Source organism: Ixodes scapularis, unplaced genomic scaffold (genome assembly GCF_016920785.2).
Source record: "Ixodes scapularis isolate PalLabHiFi unplaced genomic scaffold, ASM1692078v2 PGA_scaffold6__148_contigs__length_123643588, whole genome shotgun sequence".
NCBI classification, from domain to species: Eukaryota; Metazoa; Arthropoda; class Arachnida; order Ixodida; family Ixodidae; genus Ixodes; species Ixodes scapularis.
The window spans coordinates 3,523,004-3,544,381 of record NW_024609881.1 but is presented as its reverse complement, the minus strand read 5'-3'; the positions used below and the strand labels follow the sequence as shown (position 1 = coordinate 3,544,381).

The 21,378-nt window shown below is 50.1% G+C and overlaps 1 protein-coding gene across 1 annotated transcript; it reads right to left on the bottom strand.

Annotated features, from left to right (window-relative positions):
- Positions 1-7,919: 7,919 nt before the first annotated feature.
- LOC121838346 lies at positions 7,920-10,008 on the bottom strand. The gene is made up of 3 exons (XM_042294540.1): positions 9,833-10,008; positions 8,736-9,742; positions 7,920-7,927 (listed from the first exon to the last, which is right to left on the bottom strand). Exons 1-3 carry the CDS (start codon positions 10,006-10,008, stop codon positions 7,920-7,922), a joined length of 1,191 nt encoding a protein of 396 aa, XP_042150474.1.
- Between the last annotated feature and the right edge of the window lie 11,370 nt (positions 10,009-21,378).

Below are 21,378 nucleotides of genomic sequence, written 5' to 3'. Positions count from 1 at the left end.
TAAGTAACGTTCTCTGAGAGCGTCCCATAGCTCATTTTCCTTTCGTGTTTCTCGGTGAATTTGGTGATTGCGTGGGATGTTGCCGCCTTGGTTTTTGTTGGGTCTATGAGACTTCGGAGAAGCGTCCAGGCCCGTTTGGTTCCGAGGGTTCCTTGGAGCTGATCACAAAGTTTGTACCAGTTGGTTTGTGTGAGTTCCTCGGCATACTGTTCTGCCTCTAAGGTGATCTCTGCTATCCGTTTTCGGAGTTTTCGGTTGTGTTTGCGAGTTCTCCATCTCCGGGTGAGTCCCCTGCGAGCTTCCCACAGGTGGAGTAGATGTGGGTCTATAACTGGGGCTGCACTTGTGGTTTTCACCTGCGTAGTCACCTTGTCAATGTCATTTTTAAGTTCCTGGATCCATTGCGCTAGGGGTGGGTGTGCTTCTGCTGTTTCCCCCTCCGGGGGTGGTCTTAGCTGTCGGAAGGCGTCCCAGTTTATGAGTCGTTGTGTGCGTCCGTGGCCTCGGCCGATCTGGGTCTGGATCTCAGTCTCAAGAATGTAATGGTCGCTCCCCAGGTTTTCTTGGAGGTTTGTCCAGGTACATGGCTTTTTTGCTCGCACGAGCGTTAGGTCCGGGCTCTTGTCGTGGTTTACGCTGTTACCCAGCCTTGTCGGTTGGTCAGGCTCGGTCAGGAGGGTTAGCTGGTTCCTAGATATAGTCGTAGCTAACTTCCGTCCCTTTACTGTCTCATGTTCGTAGCCCCAGGCTGGGTGTGCCGCGTTGAAATCCCCCACTATAAGAAAGGTGTTTTCTCGTGGTCGGGCTATTTGAATCGCGTCGAGGAAGATGTTGTCGAAGGTGTCTCTCTTGCCACTCTTGGGGGGACTATAAATATTCAGTATGAAGAGGCTGGTTCCTCGGCGTTTCTGGGGGAGGAGCTCCAGAAGAACATGTGGGATGTCTACATTTCTGTCCATGGTATGGTCTATGACGGGGATGTGTATGACAGAGATACACCGCGAGTAGCGACCAGAGTCGCTACTCGCGGTGTATCTCCGTGGATTGTATTCTGCACATATGTTTCGTATCCGGACAGGTTGGGGGCGCAATTGGTTTCTTGTATGGCTATGGCGTCGGGGCGTTGTGTGTGGGTGCTGAGGTATTGTGTGAGGGCTCCGCGTTTGCGTCGGTACCCTCTACAGTTCCATTGCCAGATTCGCGTAGAGATCACGGGGGCGGTAGGGGGAGAGTGCTTTTTGTTTTGTTTCCTAGTGTTTGTCTTCGTGTTGGGGCTGGCGTTGAGAGACGTCGGATTGTGCCGCTACAGCAGGGACACAGGAGGCTTCGGTAGTCGGTCGGTGGTAAGAGTGTACTCGTCTCGCTTCACGATGATCGCGTTCACCGTGTGTGTCCGTGTGCAACGGGAGGTTCGGCTCTGCCTGAGAGAGCTTGATTCGGTGGTCTGTTAGAGCGGCGTGGATGAGTTGGGGGAGTTGTAGAGCAATCTGCTGTATTATTTGTTGTTTCATTTCCTGTATGTCCTGTGTTATTTCCTGCCGTATTTTTTCGGCGGGTGCGAGTTTCTCCTCGCGTGGTGTCTGTCGGAGTGCTTCCTTGAGCTCTTCTATGGGTTGTCTGGTAAGGGCCCTGATTTCTTCTCGGAAGTTCCTTAACTCCTCTTGAATTTCTCTTCGGAAACTCTGTAGGGATTGGGCAAAATGCTCCTTGGTCTTTGCGAACGTGTCTGAATCTGGTTGTGCTGTCGTCTGCGTGTCGGTTGCTGTCATGATTGTTCGCTTTGTGATGATATCCCGTATAGGGTCCGGTACTGGTGTGTGGGGGGAGGGAGCGTCTGCGAGTGTGGGGACGTAGGGAGGGTTAGGAGGCTGCGCTGCCCAGCTTACCTTCGTTTCGTTGCGGTCATCCCCGGGGAGGGTGGGTTTCTGTTTTCCCCTTTGGTCCGTTCGCTGCGTCTTTCCGTATGTCCGGGGCCGACTTTGTGACCTCGAGCTGGAACGGGACTTACAGCCGAATTCATAAACGGGCCTTGACTCGAACTCGACTCAAACTCGACTCGAAACTCCACTCGAGGCCGGTTTTTCGCTTCATAAACCGACCTCCACTCCAAACGCTCTTCGACTCGAGGAAATACTCGACTCTTTCCTCGAGAATCTCAAGGTAGCTCTGTCGCTTCCTCGAGCCGCTCCTCGACTTGAGTTTGGGGTGTCATGGCGGCCGGCGAGTCGTTCGCGGAGTTCGTGCACTTCGTTTTAAGCGCAGAAGAGATCCTCTACGACGACGCAGGCGACAGCGAATCGAGACGTGTGACGAGACGAAGTTTCAGAGAACGCCTGAACCCGCTGGAACACTTCAGTGACTGCGGATTTCCTGTGCGGTTCCGCTTCACGAAGGCGACCGGCGAGCACTCTGCTGTCTCTGCCAGGAGCGCGAGTACTCAGGGCCTGCCGCCCTCAACGATGCTGCAGCTCCTCGTTGCTTTGAGCTTTTATGGTACCAGGACGTTCCAAGTTGTTACGGGAACCATGTGAACATGCCGCAGCCGACTGTGTGCCGGATTGCGGAGCGAGTTTCGCGGCTCCTCGCACGGACCATTTTCACCCGCTCGGTGAAGCTCCCGCAAGGCGCAGCGAACTTTAATGCGTTCGTGCGGGGCTGCTGCGAAATGAAGTTTCCAGGGGCGACTGGGTGCATTTATAAGAGGACCCGGCGGTCCCGATGTGGAAGTGCTCTCGAAACAGAAATGGATACTTCTCCATCAACGTGCAGGTAAGTTCACCCCTGTTGTTTGCGTTACCCAAACTTAATTAATCAAACTGTACGCTGAGATGCGATATCGTAGGTCTAAACTCTGACGTAACGATATCAATCAAAACTTTAAAACAAATCTGTATCCGGCGACAATTTGCACGACCGAGCGTGAACGTACTCCCCTTCTTATGAAGAAAAAAAAATGTCAATAAACGGTTGCCGACTCTTGTGAGAGCACAGAAATACGTTAAAATAAAACCAACTCTCTATCGGGTTACCGAGCACAATGATAGTAGCGGCCCGAGCGCACCCTCCTTGCAAGAATGATCATGACCAAAGCACATTTCCAGTGAATGTGGGATGAGCCAATGTGTGTTGTAACACAGCCTCATCCCAGATCAACCTTTTTGATCGTCAGATTCTCAGACATGAAAACGTAAAATAAAATTAAATTAAAACTGAAAATGATGAGCGAATGTTTACTTTCTACATACACATGAAAGCATTCATTTGGTGGCATTCACTAAGTTGTCTGTGCAATTGTTAACTACAGCAATCCCATATGTAAACAGTTTTTGTGTCTGCATGTGCTTGTGCCGTGTAAACCAAACTGCACGGCGAACACCCACTGCTCAATAACATTTGTTGTTCATCGAGGTTGGTTGTTTGTTGGTTCTTGGCATTTGTTGCTTAAATGAGACCGCAGCTTACGAGTCCACAGAAATATACAATAATGTAGGAAACATACACCAATACCACACCATTCGCAGCTTGACATCCTTCGGCAAGCAGCAGAGTGTACTGAAAATACAACTATAGTACCAAAGTCCATATCGTACAGCATACCATCCGAACCGGACTAATGCCTGCAGCCATCTAAAAGATACTTTCTGAAGCTTAAGATGTGCGCGAAGGGACATTATCCACTCACGACAAAAAGCTGTGTGTGTACACCTGAAGAAGAGTGTTATCATACACAGCACTTTCGATCGAAAACAGTAGTCTGAGCATTAATCGGACATACACTACTCCACAAACTAGTCCCACATTTTCTATTCAAACAATAATTGTGCTGTATTGTTCTTCATTTTTGTCTTATGTAGGTACCAAAAGGCCCACTTCTGGACTAGGAACTCAGAGCAGCAGGCCTAGGCACTTTCCGTGCCTCGACATGTGCTAGCAGCACAAGCCTGAATGGTCAGCTGTGATGATCACTGGTGGACTTGCACTGCAAAACTTGGCCCACCTGCAGAACGAGCCACTTCCCACTCTACCAGTCCCACCCCCCACTGACGATGCTGAAGGCAGTCTCATCTCCCATCGACTCCAGACCCCGTGGACAGATTCAACGGGGCATGGGTGCGGGCTCAACTCGTGTGGTGTTTCCAGTAGCAACTGAATGCAGAGCATGTCCTTTTTAGCTTAGGTCACCGAAGAATCAAGTCACTGGCCATGTTAAAGCTCAGAATGCAATCGGGCCAGAAACAAATCAACCTAATACTATGGCCACACACTTTCTAATTTGAACCGAAACAAATCCGCCGGTTTCTCAGCTAGTTGGTCACCACAGATTGTTGCAATGTCTTTGTTCTGCTCAGGTTTCCGCTGGACGACAGTGTTTGAAACTATGCTGGTGGTTGCTGTTTTATCAATCTTCCAAAAGAAGCAAGACCAACTTGCCCTCTTTGTTGTGGAAACATATTGCTCGAGAACAATTCAATATTTGTCATCACACAAAGCAGGGGGGTAGCAGGATACAAAGAAAGTAAGAAGCTTCAGGTAATTACATTAAAATAACTCAAAATTTTGCCGTGACAGACTCGAGACTTTTCAGCGAGTTGTTCAGTGCACATTTGTTCGAAATAAACTTATACATGAGAATGTCTGAAATAATGTCTTGCAGCTGTGACCCCACATAAAGAGCTTTCGGTTAGAATAAATATTACAATAGCGCAGCAATTCCTTGTGAGGACACCTTCGGATGTTATGCAGTCAAGGATGTCCTACCCAACAGTTACTTACACAAGCATGCAGGGCCCATGCACTCAAACTGACGGCATCACACTACGTATTACTGAATGCGAGCATGCATGAGGTGAGCACCGTACCAGGGTTTAGCTGGAACCGCTGCTCAATTACTGTATCACTGTGTGGTCAGCTGCAAACTTGGGCCCAATTGCTACGTCGGCACTGTAGTAGTGTGCAGTGAAAGGGCAGTGAAGTCAAATTTGGAGGTTTTACGTGCCAAACCAACGACGGGCGTCTGGCACGCCCCAGCAGAGAACTGAGGATTAATTTTGACCACCTGGGGGATCTTTGGACAAGCAACCGAAAGCTCTGTGACACGGCGCCACCTCCGCAATGAAAAGGCAGTGGGCAAGCCTCGTCAATGTGGTGTCGACATTACTCTGGTAGGCGGTGCAAGTTCATAGAGGATTGCGAGGCACAAACCCCTGGACAGGAAATGAGACGTCTTAACTCAATGAAAACTATGGCAAAACTCTGGGACAGCAGCATTTAATGAGCGAGGCTGCACATGGACTACACAATAATGAAAGGGACATTACATAAATAACAGTGGCAATGTTTAGGAAACACCTGGCTGTACATTCAAACAGATTCCTAATTTCCATCAAGGGGATCGGTGGTCGACTGCATTAACGGATCACAGCTTGGAGCACGTGGAGTGAAAGCTCGCACAGCTGAACATAGGAATCTTGAGTTCAATCTCTGCCTCTGCCTGTATCGATGTGGATGAACATTGTAATAGCATGCAGTTGTGTATCACTACTGTGATTTAAGTTAAAGACCCCAGGATAGCTGTGGTACGACACTGGCTGAATATCTCGTCTACAGTGGAGATAAGTTGCTCACTGGGGCTGACTAACTTCCCATTGTCTAAACATACAAACAATGTAATTAGTAAGAAAAAGAAATACTCGGTTACTTTATAAGTTTTAGAAGAATAGATTTAAAGCTGACGTAACTACCCTTTTGCATAAAATGTTCACTACAAATAGCCAATCGAGAAACAAGTTAGAAAAATGGTAGGCTTTACTGAACGAGATACGGTCAATACTTGTAACAACTTCAGGTCAGGGATAAAATGAAGCAAGCAAAATGAAGCATTCTTAAAAATAAAAGAGAATGTAAAACACTGTAATTACTAAAGAGGAAGATGAAACAAATCGAATAAATCAGCCTACTGACTGTGGCTGGGCCCCGAGAACAAGCAGTTGTTGCAGCGCGATTAGTTTGTTGAGCTGAAGCAGCTCAAGCTCGAACCAGCTTGTTACGCTGCTGCTGATGGAAAACCTGGGCCTGCGTCTGTTAATAGGCAACCTGACACTGACGTAGCTACACCTGCAGCAGGTGCAGCTCCTCCAGTTGGTGCGGCCTTTAGTTGTCTTCACTCGGACAACCACACGTGGCGGCTGAGGAGGTAGAGGAGGCGGGGGCTTGGTTGGTGGCGCAGCAACCGCAACCTCCATGATGCCACCCCAGTCCAGCAGCGGTGAGGCAGGTGAATCTAGGCAAGCACAACACATTGACGCCGAGTGTTACAAACACGGTGAAGACACCGGAGAACTGGTAGAAACTCACAACGACCTCATTACAGAAATGTTAAATGCCAACTGTTGGTAAACATAAAAGTCTTCCTTCCTTGTTGTGACCCTTTCCTTTCCGTGATACTGTCAGTAGCGGCAGGGCAGACTCCAAATGGTGATACCGTCAAAAGAAACAGCGCTGTTATCTCGGACCTTGTGGGCCCTCAGGCACACGTGTGGTGTATTCGTCAATAAACATGTCATTATTCAGACCCAAGGAATTTACTGTGTTCCTACGTGGCACCCCTAACAAGTCGCATTCATGAAAATGTGGCTCATTGTGACAGTTTTTAGCGTTCCTACGAGACAGCATGCCAAAATCGAAATAATAAACGGAAGAGCATAGACAGGTTTTTTTATAAATAAACATTGGAAGCTGTGTGATCAAGTAGCAACTAACCATCATGGGTGCGTAGCAAATGCAATCGAAAACTTACAAGCATCATGCCAGTCGTCATGCTCGTTCACTGTGCCTTCGGGAATGGCGGCTGGCAGCATTGAGAGCACCGGCCAACCAGCGCGGGCGCTGCCACTGTTGTACGGGCTTGGCAGCCGCATTGCCATGTGGGACACCAGTGCCCCACAAGATGGAGGGACGGGCTCATTGTTCAGCGGGTGCGACACCAGTGCCCCCTCCTGCAATGAAAGGCCGAAGAATATCCTGTGACAGCATCCATGAGTTGAGATGTACAGAGCACAACGCAAAAAGAAAAACGAATCATACTACAACTTATGCGGTACAATTTGTTGTTCGACACTTAACTGGAAGAAATAAATGCGAAACAAGTGATGTCATACCTGTGCTGTTTCTTGATATGCATGGAAAATACTGGAGTAGCTTAATGTGATCATCGACAACAGTCATATTGTAGACACACAACTTTTCAAATCAATAATGTATACTTCTACCCATATTAAATTTGTGCCAGCTTAATCATGCCAGTACAATGCGCTGGTTAACCTCGCAAATAAATGACAATGGTTGCACACTAACATGGACACCTGAAAAAAGACATCTGTCAACAACAGGACTCCAGCAAGTCTCATGTTCACATAATGGCATTTCTTAGGAGGTTACAATTGAAAAATGAGAGCTGGTGGTTAATTAAACCAGCACAAGATTTTTTTTCTTCAAAAGATTAGCACACAAGGAGATGAGGTGCTAGGTCTAATTGACATAGTCGAAACTCCTACTTAGCGTAACTTCTACGTGCACTAGTGTCAGTTCGTGCGTCGCGTTCTTCTTTATACGTCCAGGTTGCCTCTCTAATCTCAAGAAAGGGGCCGGAGGCTAAGGTAGTGTGGCGCAACCAGAATGTTCGCAGCGTAATTTTCGCTTGGATATAGCACAGCACGCAAAGTAAGATGTCGATGTCGGCACAAGAATCACCAAAGATAGCGAGAATTCACCGTCACTGCCCACCTACGGCCTCGACAGTAACGTGCTTGACTAGCTGCAGGTGGCCACAGCAAAGTCCCTTGCAGAGTTATTTAGTACACACGTCCTGTCATGTGATCTTGCGAACCCGTTGCGTTATTGTGCCCGAATATAGAAATTGCTTACACACCTGTTGCGTGGATTCCCTGATTCTTCTCGGCGTCTGTTTTCTTCCACTTGGGTTTACCGTTGTCCCAACACTCGTGGGCGGACATGCGGCTGGCGCTTATACTTGGTGCAGACTCTTCTACGCGTCAATTTTAGCTTCTTTCGGGGAGTTGTTAGTAGAACGACGAAGAAGCTCCCCTCCTTTGTGGAACCACTCGCCCCTTCTTGTCACCTTCGTTGAACGACATCGTTGTAGGGCAAGGCACTCTAGTAGGACTCTGAAAAAAGAGGAAGGGTGAAAATGCTCGTTCTAGGCGGGGACAGCGAAGCAGATAAGCGGTGCGACGAGGTGAGACGGCGAAGAACGGGCGAGACGCAGAGACGAACGACGGTAGCGAGCTACAGCTGCCTCTACGACGCAAAAGCTGGAGAGCGGCCGCCACCGTTGCCAGACTGGAGAACGCTTGTGGCTGTTTGTCCGAAAACCGGCAGCAACGCATAAAACATGCGCGCTGCGAAGCAGAAATCTTGCAGACTCCCAATTCAATGTTAGTAAAATGTGTCCCTTCAAATAAAATGAACTAATATGTTCATAATTCACACCAAAATACTGTTTTCAACTTCGTTTTTACTACAACCTCGTAACCAGACGCCTTTCACGTCTCCTCGAGCTTCCTCGAGTGGAGGAAGTGTTCTCGAGGAGCTCCTCAGCCGAGGAAACGCCGAGGCGCGTCTGTGAAGCCCGATGGCTCCTCAAATGGGGGCGAGCTGCTTTCCTCCACTCCAGTGAGTCGAGGTAGAGTGTCGAGTCGAGGCCCGTTTAAGAATACGGCCGTTATTCCTGCCGACGTGTTTCGGGTGTCCTGTGGGTGGGCTGGGCTCGTGGCAATCTTGCGGTGTGGAGTCGGCCAGGAAGATGAAGGGATTAGGATCTTCCCAGGTTTTGCTTTGTAGTTTCGGCCATTGAGGGTCTGCACTTCTTGGTGGGGGCGGTGGGGGCGGTGGCGGTGGTAGGGGTGATTTCTGTCGTCCTTGCATTTGTTGGTGTTGTTGGACGTGTTTCTTGTTGTATGGTCCTCTCTGTCGGGCCGGGCAGCGCGGGTCGACCGCTGGGTGTTCACCGCCACAATTTATGCAGTAGGGTTTGCACTCGTGATCTTCCATGGCACCGCCAGGTGTTCCGCAGGTGGTGCATCGGCTCTTCTCCGGTTGCGGGCACACGTCGGTGCGATGTCCTAGGCCCAGGCAAACGCCGCATATTTGTTTTCTTGGTTGGTAGGGTCTGCATGGGTATTCACCGCCCGACGGGTACACGTAGTAGGGTACCTTGAGTCCCTCAAATGTGATGATGGCAGTGTTAGTCTGTCCCATCATTCTGGCGTACAAGATGTTGGTCCCGGGGGCACGTAATTCCTCAGTGAGTGTCTCGGCTGTCGGTCTGGTGTCTACACCGGAGATGATGCCTCTGCATGAATTGTCGGGGACTGCCAGGTATGCTGTGACTTCGTATTGCCTGGTTTCGAGAGTTAGCGCCGAGATTGCTTGTATGCGGGAGGATGTCTCTAGTCTTGGGGTGCTGATGATCGCCAGGTTCTGGTCACGGCGGATTCTTATAGTGATATCGGACGTTTCGGTGGACGAGAGTTTAGATGCCACGAGGATGGCTCGTGTGAGCTTGTCCGTACTCCAGGCTCCGAGGTTGAGACCGTCTCTCGGCCGGATGACCACTTTGTAGTCGTCGATAGGGAGGGGTGGTAGCCTTTTTCGGTGCAGCGTTTGTGTTTGTGCTCGGCGGCTCCGGTTCTCCTGAGTGTAGGGGGAGCCGGGATCACCTGCTCTCCGACGGGGATTTGAGGAGTGGTTGGGTGCTTTCTCGGCAGCAGTGGCCTTTTCCCTCTCGGATTGAAGTTGTTGTCTTCGGGCTCACCTGCTGACTACGTCCGTCCAAGAGAAGTTATTTGTTTCCTCCTGTTGTTGATGCGAGGCATCTTTACTGGGTGACTCGTCGTTGTTTGGGTTGGGGTTCCCATTGAGATCGGCCGCGCGTTCATTTTCCTCTCGGTTGGTCGGTTGGCGCTGGGATAATGCTTGACTACTTTCCATGATGGTTAGGGGCAAGCGTCCGCCTGTTGCCGGGTCGAGAGCTGCGCTCTGATGGCGCGGGCGGAGCCGGCCGCCGTGCTTGTCGTTTGGCTTAGCTGGGCGGGCTTCGGTTTGTGTCTTAGGAGTCTGATAATGTTAAAAGTGGTGGGCTCACCGGGACTTGTGGACTTGTGTGGTCTCAATGGATGCCGTTCATCGTAGGGAGCCGTTTGGTGTCGGCCCCACCCATGTGGGGCCGACAAAGTTTACAGCTCGCCCCCGCGCGTGATCGTAAATCGTCTCCGCCGAGGCAAGCCGTTGTGTAAGGTTCAGCTCGCTCCTCTCGTGCATCCTTTCCGCAGAGGGAATCCGATGCCGTTCTCGCGAAAGTTCCAACACACTTCCTACCATAGAGATCATGCATACTAACTCTAGAGGAAAAGGTCCGCCATTTTCCCATGCATTCTGGCTGCCGCAAGCGGCGGAGTATGCAGGCAGACCCTCGGGGTCCCACATGGTTACCAACTGCCTTCGATTTCATAAATATATCATCAGAGCAGTTTCATGAACTTCAACAATCCACAAACTTACCGGTGGAAAGATATTCGCGTTCCTTTCGAAGCTTTCTTTTTGCATAACGCGCACATGTACGGCCTAGAGTCAACGCTAAACTAAACCAGATACCCGGCTTCGCCGGTGGGGCGCGGGGGGGGGGGGGGGGGGGGCGCGGTTGAGGAATACGAAACCGCGCAACCACCAGACTTTGGAGATTTCGACGGAAGGAAAGTTAATGCAGCGTAATGACTTTATTGCTTTTTATAAGCGTTAGAATAGCTCAGAATTTAGTTTAAAACATTAAATTATCACTGTTTATATTGCTGAGAGTTTTCAGTCTTCGCGTTTACCATTGCGACTGTCGTCCTTCAGCTGGCAACGTTGCTTTCTTTCTCTCGTGTTCTGTCGCTCTCTTTCGCGATCGTTCACTCGGGACCCAGGATGTCGGCGCACGAGATATGCCACTCCTCCTCACCCACCTTTACCCCCCTGCTTCCCACCGAATGGGCACGAGCACATTCTAGAGTTCCGTCATTTCTAGGGGGTAGATTAGTTGCACTGGCCTTGGCAATATTGTACCGCGATGTACGCGAATCTCGCATGAACGAACCCTTGCATCGCGTCCATGAAATACCCTCTCAACCTTTCCAATCTTCCAAAGCAGTCGTCGAAGTGGCTCTTTCAACAGGACCAACTGGCCCAATCGGGGCGGAGGGGACTGCTTTTGGTGACTAGCATAAGCAGACCTCAGTTCTCGGAGGCATGCCGCCCCCCACGTCCCCCAAAATAAATTTAGGATCCGTTTTCGCTTTCGCCACAGACCGCGAAGTGTTTCCGGTGTCGAAGCGAGCGGCTCTCCCCCGGCCGCCGGCAGCGCCGTCAGCCGTCTACCCATTAGAAAACTCGCCGGCGTGAGAGGGTCGCCCTCTCCAACCTCGTTGTATACAAAGGTCAATGGTCTCGAATTCACCACGGCTTCAATTTCGGTGAGAACCGTGGCCCATTCCTCCGCGCCCAGGCATTTCTTTCCGATCACCTTCCTCGATGACACCTATACTGAGCGCACGAGCCTCTCATAAAAACCTCCCCACCATGGCGCGCGTTCGACAATAAATCGCCACCCTATGCCAGCATTGGCAAAATGCTGAATCACATCAGGGTGTCGAAGTGTCTTCCACAGTTCACTTAGCTCTTTTGAGGCCCGCTTAAATGTCAAAGCGTTATCTGAATAAATGACGCGGCATACCCCTCTCCGCAACACAAATCTGCAAGAGGCATACAGAAAGCTCTTTGTCGACATGTCTGGCACTAACTCTAAATGAACCGCTCGGGTGACAGCACATGTAAACAACAGCATGTAACATTTGCTGGTTAGGTCGTTCGCTTTAACATACAAGGGTTCCGCAAAGTCTGTGCCCACTACTTCAAACGGGTCCGCTCGCGTTGTACGATCCACCGGCAAGGGTCCCGTTGGAGCACTCGCAGGAGTCGCGTTGAATCGCTGGCAGGTCGCACACGCCCGCATTACTTTCTTTACCAGCTGTCTTCCGCGGAGGATCCAGTACTTCTCGCGCAGCTGCACGACAGTGTCCCTGGCTCCCGCGTGCAGTACCTGGCGATGGGCGTCGGCAGTCAGCAACGTTGAGTATCGATGCTCCTTAGGCAGTACAATGGGGCGGCGTTCTTCCTGCGTCAGGTTCGATGACTGGAGTCGACCGCTGATCCTCAGCAATCCCTCTTCATCGATGAAAGTGCGAAAGTCACGCAAGAGCGACCCAGGTGGGGGCGACATTCTCTTTGCTGTACAATCAATATCGGAGGCAAACGCTGATCTTTGTGCTCTCGTTATCCAATGTGTTTGCGCTACGTGGATCTCCTCGGCTGTCAGTGGTCCCATCCTTTTTTCTGACGATCTGAGGTTATAGATGAACCGTAAAATCCAGGCCGTTGTTCTGTGAAGTTTCAAGGCCGAGCTGAATCTTGAGATGTCGAGCAACTCTTCCGGTACATTTGCAGTTACCTCGAAAAGCTCTGCTCTTGGAGTCCTTTCCTCGAGCCGGTCGTGGGAAAGCTCCTCGTCACTTTCCCCAGGCGACTCTGTCGCGGGCTGTAGCAACCAAGTTGGTCCGCTCCACCAGAGCGGTGCAGACAACAATCGATCTGCGGACAGCCCTCGTGTCCTCAGGTCGGCATGATTTTCTTCCCCCGGGCAGTGGTGCCACATTGCCTTCTCGCTGTTTGCTTGAATTTCTTCTACTCTATTTTTCACGAACGTCTTCCACCTGCATGGCTCTCCCCTTATCCAATGCAGAGCGATCATGGAGTCCGTCCAGAAGTAGACTTCATCCACTTTGATATCGAGGTATGTCCTTACGTACTTAAACAGTCTCGATCCAATCAGGCATGCCATGAGCTCTAATCTAGCAAGGCAGATTTCCTTCAGGGGTGACACGCGGCACTTAGAAAGTAAGAGTGTCGCGGTCGTTACTCCGGTGTCATTCGTTGAGCAGATGAAGGTCATGGATCCGTATGCGGAGGTGCTGGCATCAGAGAACACGTGCAACGTTCTATGTACAACGCTGCCCTTCAGCTCGCTGTCGTAGAATCTGGGCACGTTAATTTGCTGAACTGTGGTGAGCTCGTCGCACCAGTTGTTTCAGCCACTCATCAGCTCTTCCGGCAGTGTAACGTCCCACCGCCAGGTTCAGCTTCCAGATTTCCTGAAACAAGGTCTTGGCTCGCACCACAAAGGGGGAGAGGAAACCAAGGGGGTAATACAGTCTTTCTGTCGTCTGGAGCACGAAACGCTTGGAGTTTCTTCGTTGGCGGGCAAACTCAATCACGTCTTTTGCCGAAAAGGAAAGGCTGTCTTCATTCGGCTTCCACGTCAGACCGAATACCTTCAACACACCCGTCTGTTGTCCCAATGGTCTCTCATCGGGACCCTTGTCTTCAAGCATTTTCGACAGGGCTGCGCTATTGGAGCCCCACTTATGGAGCTTCATCCCCGCTGCTCCAAATATCTCGATCGCCTCGTGGCAGAATGTCCGCGCGTCCTCTTCACTTTCCGCGCCCGTCAAGAGGTTGTCAACATAGACCGATCTACCCAGTCGCTCTGCTGTCTTGGGGAATGCGCTCTCCATTTCTTTGAAATTATGTCGTAGGGTCGCGGCCAACAGAAAGGGTCTGGACGTGGCTCCAAAAATGACCCTCGTCATACGCCAGACTTTCACCTCCGGAGTTGTTTGGTTCGGTTGAGGAAGTTCTTTGTACCAGAGGAACCGCAGAGCATTGCGATCCTCCGGGTTTACTCCAATTTGGAGGAAGGCCTTTTCGACGTCCGCAACCAGTGCCACCGGGTGTTGCCTGAAGTTGAGTAGCAGGCTAACAAGGTCTGGGTTTAGGTTCGGACCGCTCTCCAGGTTGTCGTTTAGTGACTTGCAGTTCGGTCTGTGGGAAGACGAGTCGAATGCGATTCTCATCTTCGTCGTACTGCTGCCTTCTCGCAGAACAGCCTGGTGGGGCATGTAGTACACGCGTTCACCCGAGATATCTTCTCTCTCGACCCTCTCAGCCATTCCGTTCTCGACGTAAAGCCGGACTGCCTGATCATATCTCTGCATGAGCTCAGGATTCTTGCTCAGCCTCTTTCGTTGGCTTTCGAGTCTCTTCCAAGCCATCTCTCGGTTGCAATCAAGCTTTACATCAGGTTTCCAAGGAAGGCTCACTTCGTATCTTCGATCAGATTTGGTGATGCTTCTCTCAAAGCGCTGCATGATGTCGCTATCGGAGTGATCCTAGACCTCTGCGTCCACAACTCCCACACTCTCAAGCTCCCAAAATCCTCTCAGGACAGCCGTGTTCTCCTGGTCGCTCACGGCAGCTCTGAGGACGATCACTTGGGAACAGTTGACAACAGCTGCAGTCGCCTGGGAGCGTCCATGTACTGCCCAACCAAGGGTGGTCTCCACTGCCGTCAGGTTCTCGCTCAGTCGACGGACTCTTCCCGTAACGCATCCCCAGTAGTGCTCCAATCCTAAGAGGATTCCTACTCCGTTGCACTCGAGCCCGTTCAGGTCGTCACCAACCGTTAGTCCGAGCTCCTCCATATTCACCAGGATGTCTTCATCCGGGCCTGGAAGTTCTTGTTCGCAGATAGAACGCGCCTCGAGGGCGTCTATCTCCTATGTCTGGCCCGTTAGACGATTACTCAAAACTACTTGTTCGCTAGTCTTGCCACCGAACACTCCGACGGTAAGAACCTCCGTTCCGAGAAGCTTGCAACCAAGACCCCTCGACAGCTCCTCTGTAATGAAGAAGCGCTGACTACCACTGTCGAAGAGAATGCGGGCCAACTTTCTTCTGTTCTTGCTTTCCACCCACGCGGTAACCGTTTGCAGAAGGACAGCCGGTTTGTTGCCCTTCTCGCTCCCATGCAGGTTGAGAGGCGTTTTGTCTTTCTTCCGCGTTTCATCCGATCCGCTGGCAGCTCGTCCCGGCAAGTTATCTGGATCACACATAGTGGATACATGCCTTCCTCGACACCTGTCACAACGGAGCGTGCCGCGACACATTAGAGAGTTTTAGTAGACCGTTTTCATCTTCCGCTCCGCTCTGAGGGTGCCAAACTGCGCATGCGCGGCCCGCTTCGCCGGAATGGAAAGCGGAGGTCCAAAAACGCGTTTTAGTAGAGCGTTTTTCTTCAGCGTAAGAGCGCTTTGAGCGGGCTCGAAAAATGTGCTTGCGTAGCCTCACAAGTGGACGTTTATAGTACTAGTAAGACAAAAAAACCTAATCGTTAACACCAAGAGAGTAAAAGGGAGCGTGATTGTAGAGGTAGTAAAACCAAGGCGACAATAATGAACACAAAAGAGTAGGCACACACCTGAAGAAATATTAAGCTATAAAATATAAATATAATCGTTCCACCTTGTCTGCGAGTGAAGCCGAAGGTATAAGCATGAGCATGTTGCTCTAAACGGTACTGGCACTGCACGAGCGCGCGTGCTGGTAAAGGACGCTGAAAGGCCGGCACTCGCTCTTGTAGCTTCTGCTCCACTCGAATTAAAACTGAAACAGATTTACTTATTTGAAGTAGAAAAATAAGAGAAAAGAAAGAAGTTTGGCGCATTGCGAGTACATCCTTTTGCGTAGTACGAGTACAGTGTTGCTCAAGGCTAGCAAGGCATCTGCACGATGAATCCCCGCTGTTCTCAAGGAAGGAGACTTCTACTAACGAGATTAAGCTGGCGAGACATCGAATCTATGATTCGTATCCATCGTGCTATCAAGCGCCGAAGCTTCCTTTCCGAACGCGGTTTGCTGGATATTTCCAACGTAGAAAAGTAACCCTTTAGGAAGCTATCCTGCTTAAAGAAAGACCTGGCTGTTCTGCATGCGGGCCTCCAAATACCAGCACCCGACAGATCGGCGCAGGGTGTTGCCAATCTGGCGATACGCTTTGCATGGTTCTTCTTCGACTGGCCTATCCCAACCTGTCTGTTCGTACTTGGATGAGCGTTTGGACGGAACTTGTCGGTGTTCTTCAGTTCTGTGAATTTCTTCGTGGGTCACATGAACGAGAGGTTCGGCCTCCTGCTCGCTGACATAAACAAACATAGGTGGTTGACCCTGGCGAGACTAGAGCTGTGCTCACAGGTGAGACCCTGCATGGTTTGTGTAAATTTCGCGTTTCCATTGTTTCTAGCACAGCTACTCTGTCTGGTGAAAAGTTACTTTTTTCTATACGCCAAAGGTGTACATGGGCAGTGTCAGGACAAGTCACGGCGAGCGCGTTCGTAATCTATGAGTATTAGTAGGCCACTTTTATGAGCCCTCTTTGCTCTACTTTACGCTCTGCGAGAAGCATCGTCCCCACCGCGCACGCGTGGCCCGCTCTGAGTTGGAGCGCATAGTTAGCGGAGTGAGCGTGCGCTCCGCTTCACAAGTTGTAGAGCGGACTGCCCTCAGCGTCCTTGGCGTGATCGTTTAGATCTCAAGATGGCTGCACTTACTCAATACGCGTCGATATTTTGCACCGTGACCTCAGCTTGAAAGTGGTCGAATCAAGAAGTGAAGCGTACGCCTCGCGCGTAAAAAGTAAACCATTCGATTTGAGTTGTATGTAACACAAAACAGCATAATCAAACGAAGTGAACGAGTATCACTTTGCAACCAGCACGGCGTCGGTAAAGTCGTCGCGTTTTGTGGACGTCCTATGGCTATGCAGTCAGATGTACGGGTGCACGTGCTTGAACGCCGATTATATCTGTGCATGCACCCTCCTGTCGAAAATGCCACTGAAAGCTGACCACGAGCATAGCGCTCGCAAGCTGCACCAAAGAAACCACTCCCCCCCTCTCAGCTTTATTTATTCACATTCGCTCGCAACTTTTGAATTGTTTAACTTTCCTCAAGAAATGTTTGCATTGGATTTCCTTGGTAGATTTAGAAAATAATAGAAACTTGAATGCAGCCTTTTAAAAGTGCAACCCATGGTGCCGCTAGTCTTCGGGGCCGCCTTATTTTGGCCAAGTGTCTAGGGAGCAAGAGAGCTACGTCATTGCTTGTCGCGGATGCGAGTCTAAATGTATTAGACACAAATGCTGCGTCAATACTGAATATGAAATGGGTTCTAGTCACAAGTCTCGCACTAAAAGCGATGCCCAAAATATGGTGGCCGAATATGTTACCCGGTGGTGTTTTGAAAAGAGTTACCAATAACGGTCGAAGGAATATTCCACGTCAATTTTTTGTCTGGTGAAAACCAGACAGGCATAAACAATGCAAAATTTAGCAAACACAACCCTGGACTTCTAAGCAGTAGTGGTAGATTAGAACAGTTTTCAAAAGTTTCGTTTTGAATTCCGGCGTAGCGGGCCTCGCATGCACAGTTTGACGGCCTCAAACCTTAGCAGAATTAAGGAAGAACTGTATATATATATATATTAATTTACGATACCCAGTTTTTTACAACCCTACAATGGAAATACGCTTTACCTTAGAGGAGTAACAAGTTCCATATCACATGTTTTGGTTAACATTAAAAAACGAGCGTGTTGGTAAATACTTAAGCAACCGGAAAGAATAAACACAAATTCGGGACGCAAACAGACGATACAACTGTTGTCTGTTTGCGTCCCGAATTTGTGTTTATTCTTTCCGGTTGCTTATGTTTTGGTAGTGTTTAAATATTGCCGTGTTGTAAGAGTGTTTTTCTTTGTCTTTTTTATTAGGCTGTCAAGGACAAGGGAACACCCCTAAACAACTGTTGGGGTTTTGTTGACCGCACAGAGTGCCCATATGCCGTCCATCAAAAAAATTAGAAGACCGCAAGAGGGTGCTCGTCGTGAAGCACCAGGCAGTGATGTGCGCAGACGGCATAATTTGACGGCTGGACGGAACCTACAAGGACCATGGGCATTTTTTTGTTTGTTTAATATTAGAACACATAAACTTATCACAGTAAATCATGTTCAAGCTTTTGTACTGAGCGAAATACCTGTCCAACTGGGCTGAAAGGCATCTAGAAATATTTTAATAAAAAACGTTTACTAACGACTCCCATTTTACTTCCCAGATGTGCGTGTGAATATTGCATCTAACCAAAGTACAGTGTTACTGTTGAATTCAGCATTGTAAGAGTAGACTATGTTGCGTGGCGTTCTATTTCAAGAAAAGACCGTAGCACAAGTGAGGCAGAAACTGGGCAGGAGCTTAAGCTGAAAAACGCACTTTCATAAACACACAAAAGAAATAAAAAGAAGTGTATAGTCAAGCAAAATGGTTTCATGTCGCCCCCCAAGGCAGATACATACACTGCGCTCCACTGTTAATACGAACACGAAAAAAATCGCTTTTATTTGCAGTTTATTTTTTTGACAGCTTTTGAAAAAGCTGAAAATTTGTCGCTCAGATTAGTGCCCCAAACGAGCGCTTTATTCCACACCAATAGGCAAATGTCAGCCCCTCGAATTTAAGGTGAAAAATGAAAACAGGATGTTGAAAGCTCCCGCTAACAGTGTCGCGCAGTGTACATAACACCAAGGCATCATATCACAAACCGAAGCATACGAAGAAGGAAATATTCATTTCATTGGGAAAAAAAGTAGATATATAAAAGGAGCACTCGATTTCGCTAATTTTCACTGTCTTGCTGCCTGAAGTAACCAAACAAAATATCTGTCCGTTTGCCGACTGCTTTAGTCTTTGGTCTTTAACCTTTAATTTTTGACTCTGGAGAGCCGCGGCACCGCGGAAAGCAGCAGCCCGTACCACCGAGGCCCCCGGTGCCGCGTCTAGGGAACATGGTAATGTGATGAGTATATACGTGCAAGATGACGACGACATGGGTTGTTGGTATTGGGGAGGGTGGCAGTCCGATTCGCAGAAGTCCAGACTTCGTGGAGGCGGGTTGGGCGGGTGAGCAGCGAGCTATGAGGATCTTGCACGCCGTTCGATCAGTGCATGAAGGAGCACCAGGAACATAATGGCGCTATTGCTCACTGGGGTCCACTGGGGTCAAAGAATCATGCTCCAAGGAGGTAGTCCAGCCGAAGTAGAAGCTGCCGCCTCCGAGGAACCGAGGCCCAGGGCTCAGATTGAGACACCGCCGTCGCCCGGTGTGTCATCCTCTCAACGTCGTCGTCGTCATCTCGCATAGAAAAATCGAGCCGCTGGCTTAGACAAGGCAGCACCTGTTCCCACCGTTCAGGGGCCGTGAAAGGACTGCGGCCAGCAATTTCTCGAAGCAGCCAGAGGTTCTTGACTACCGTGAAACGTTTTCTGGGGGAAGCCTTTTCAAACAAAGTCTGCGCAGCTTCTTAGTGCAGCGAGGTTCATAAGGGTCAAGCGCGCTCCCAAGCATGATTTCGAATAGCGAGCACCCACCTTTCCAGAAAAGCACCATCTAGTGAACCTTTACTGAGAGTGGAACGTACTTCTCAAAATGGCGACGATAGCGGAGCTGACGCTCCACGCTCAAATCCCAGAGCGGGTCGCGCATGCGCGATGGCGACTCCGCTTTCCATAGAGCGGAGCGGGAAACCGAAAACGGTCTACTAAAACTCTCTATTCTTGCCGTGTGGTTCGGCTTTGTGCACCGGAAGCACCTCCGATGTGCTTGCAGCCTGCGCTTCTTTTCCTTGAGTTAGATCTTCGCGTTACAGTCTGGTGTGCTGTGCGCCTTTGATTTGCAAAGAAAGCATTCCATGCTGTCCACCCTGCCATGCAAGGTCGTAGCGGTAGCGTTCGGAGTCTTGGTGTTGTTTAGGCTCCTCTTCGGAGGTTCATGCATAGGGAAACAATGAGTAGGTTTACCGCCGGCGTCTTCGGGTTGTTCCTTGAATGTTTTCTCCCGGCTCTCCACCTCGATCTTGAGAAAGTTCAGCAGCGCGCGCACCTCCTTAACGGGTCCTTACTCCGTTGCTGAGTCGGAGCCGATATCGGTTGCTGGTGTTCCCCCGGCGGTGTCGTTTTCGGCGTTTCCCGAAGACATCTTGCGGTTAAACTCCAGCCTCATGTCGTCCGGAAGCGCACAAAGCAGAACCGGGTAGAGCATGGCACAGTATTACTGATCCGTCACGCCCAACGCCCGAAGGCCCCGGATGTGAGCCTGGACGCTGTCGTAGACTTGCCGCAGAGCTCTGACGCTGCGCGATGACGGCACCTGATTGACGTCCATGAGCCCTGTCATGTGGTCCTGTATCAGCTCCGCCTAGTTCACGAACCGCTGCTGCAGAAGCTCGATGGCGTGGGCGTAGCATTCAGCGGTTGGGTGCAGTCCTGCGATGGCGGCTGCTCCATCACCAGTCAGGGCTGACCTCAAGTAGTTGAATTTTTCTGAGGACGATAGTTCCGGATTTTAATGGATGGCGGTCTGAAATTGCTCCCAGAAGGGCTGCCAATTTCTTCGGTGTCCGTTAAACTTGATGAGCTCTAATTTGGGAAGCTTGATTTTTGATGTCACCTTTCTTGCTTCCCGCTCTACGTTCGGTTCCCCGCTTGTTCGTTGGCTGTCCTCCGGGCTCTTGACTTTCCTTTTGAGCTTCGCTAGGCACGTGACGATCTTGTCAGAATAATCTAACAGTTGCGTGAATTCTGCTTCTGCTTCTTTTTCGGAAATCAACTGCTCGATCGCGGCATCTACGTGATTGAGTTGGTCCCGAGCGAGGCTTAGGCGTTCGATCAATATATCGAGATCACCGACGGTCGGCGTAGCTGATTGTAATAAATCCTGTGCCTCGCTGAGGAGCCTCGTTACTTGCGGTCAATGTGTTTTTCGTTTTTTCTTGAGGACATCCATTACAGTTGAGTCCTGGCTTGCAGTGCTGCTTGCTTGTGTCGGTCTATCGTAGATGTTGCCGTTGATTACCAGGTTTCGCCCGTTCAGTCGTTACGTTCCCTTCTCTGTCTGCTGGCGATTCGATCACACGTTGCTCGTCGGCTTCATTTGTAGTGCAGTAGTTTCTTTCCCGGGTTTCGGCACCAATTATTTTGTTGAGGGAATTGTTGCTTCTTGGCGTTCCGAGATATCGATCAGTCTCAACAAACCCCAACACTTTTATTTTAAACTACACACACTACACACACGTTCCAAACAGACGAGCCACTTTCTCGTTCTCCGATCACTAGCCTTCCAGCTTTCGTTCTGTCCGTCTCCACTTTCCCAGCTGTTGATCTTCGCGGCTGCATCCGGCCGCTGCGGGTACGTAGTTTACAGCTCCCCCCCCCCCCCCCCCCCCCCCGCGCGATCGTAAATCGTCTCCGCCGAGGCAAGCCGTTGTGTAAGGTTCAGCTCGCTCCTCGCGTGCATCCTCTCCGGAGAGGGAATCCGAT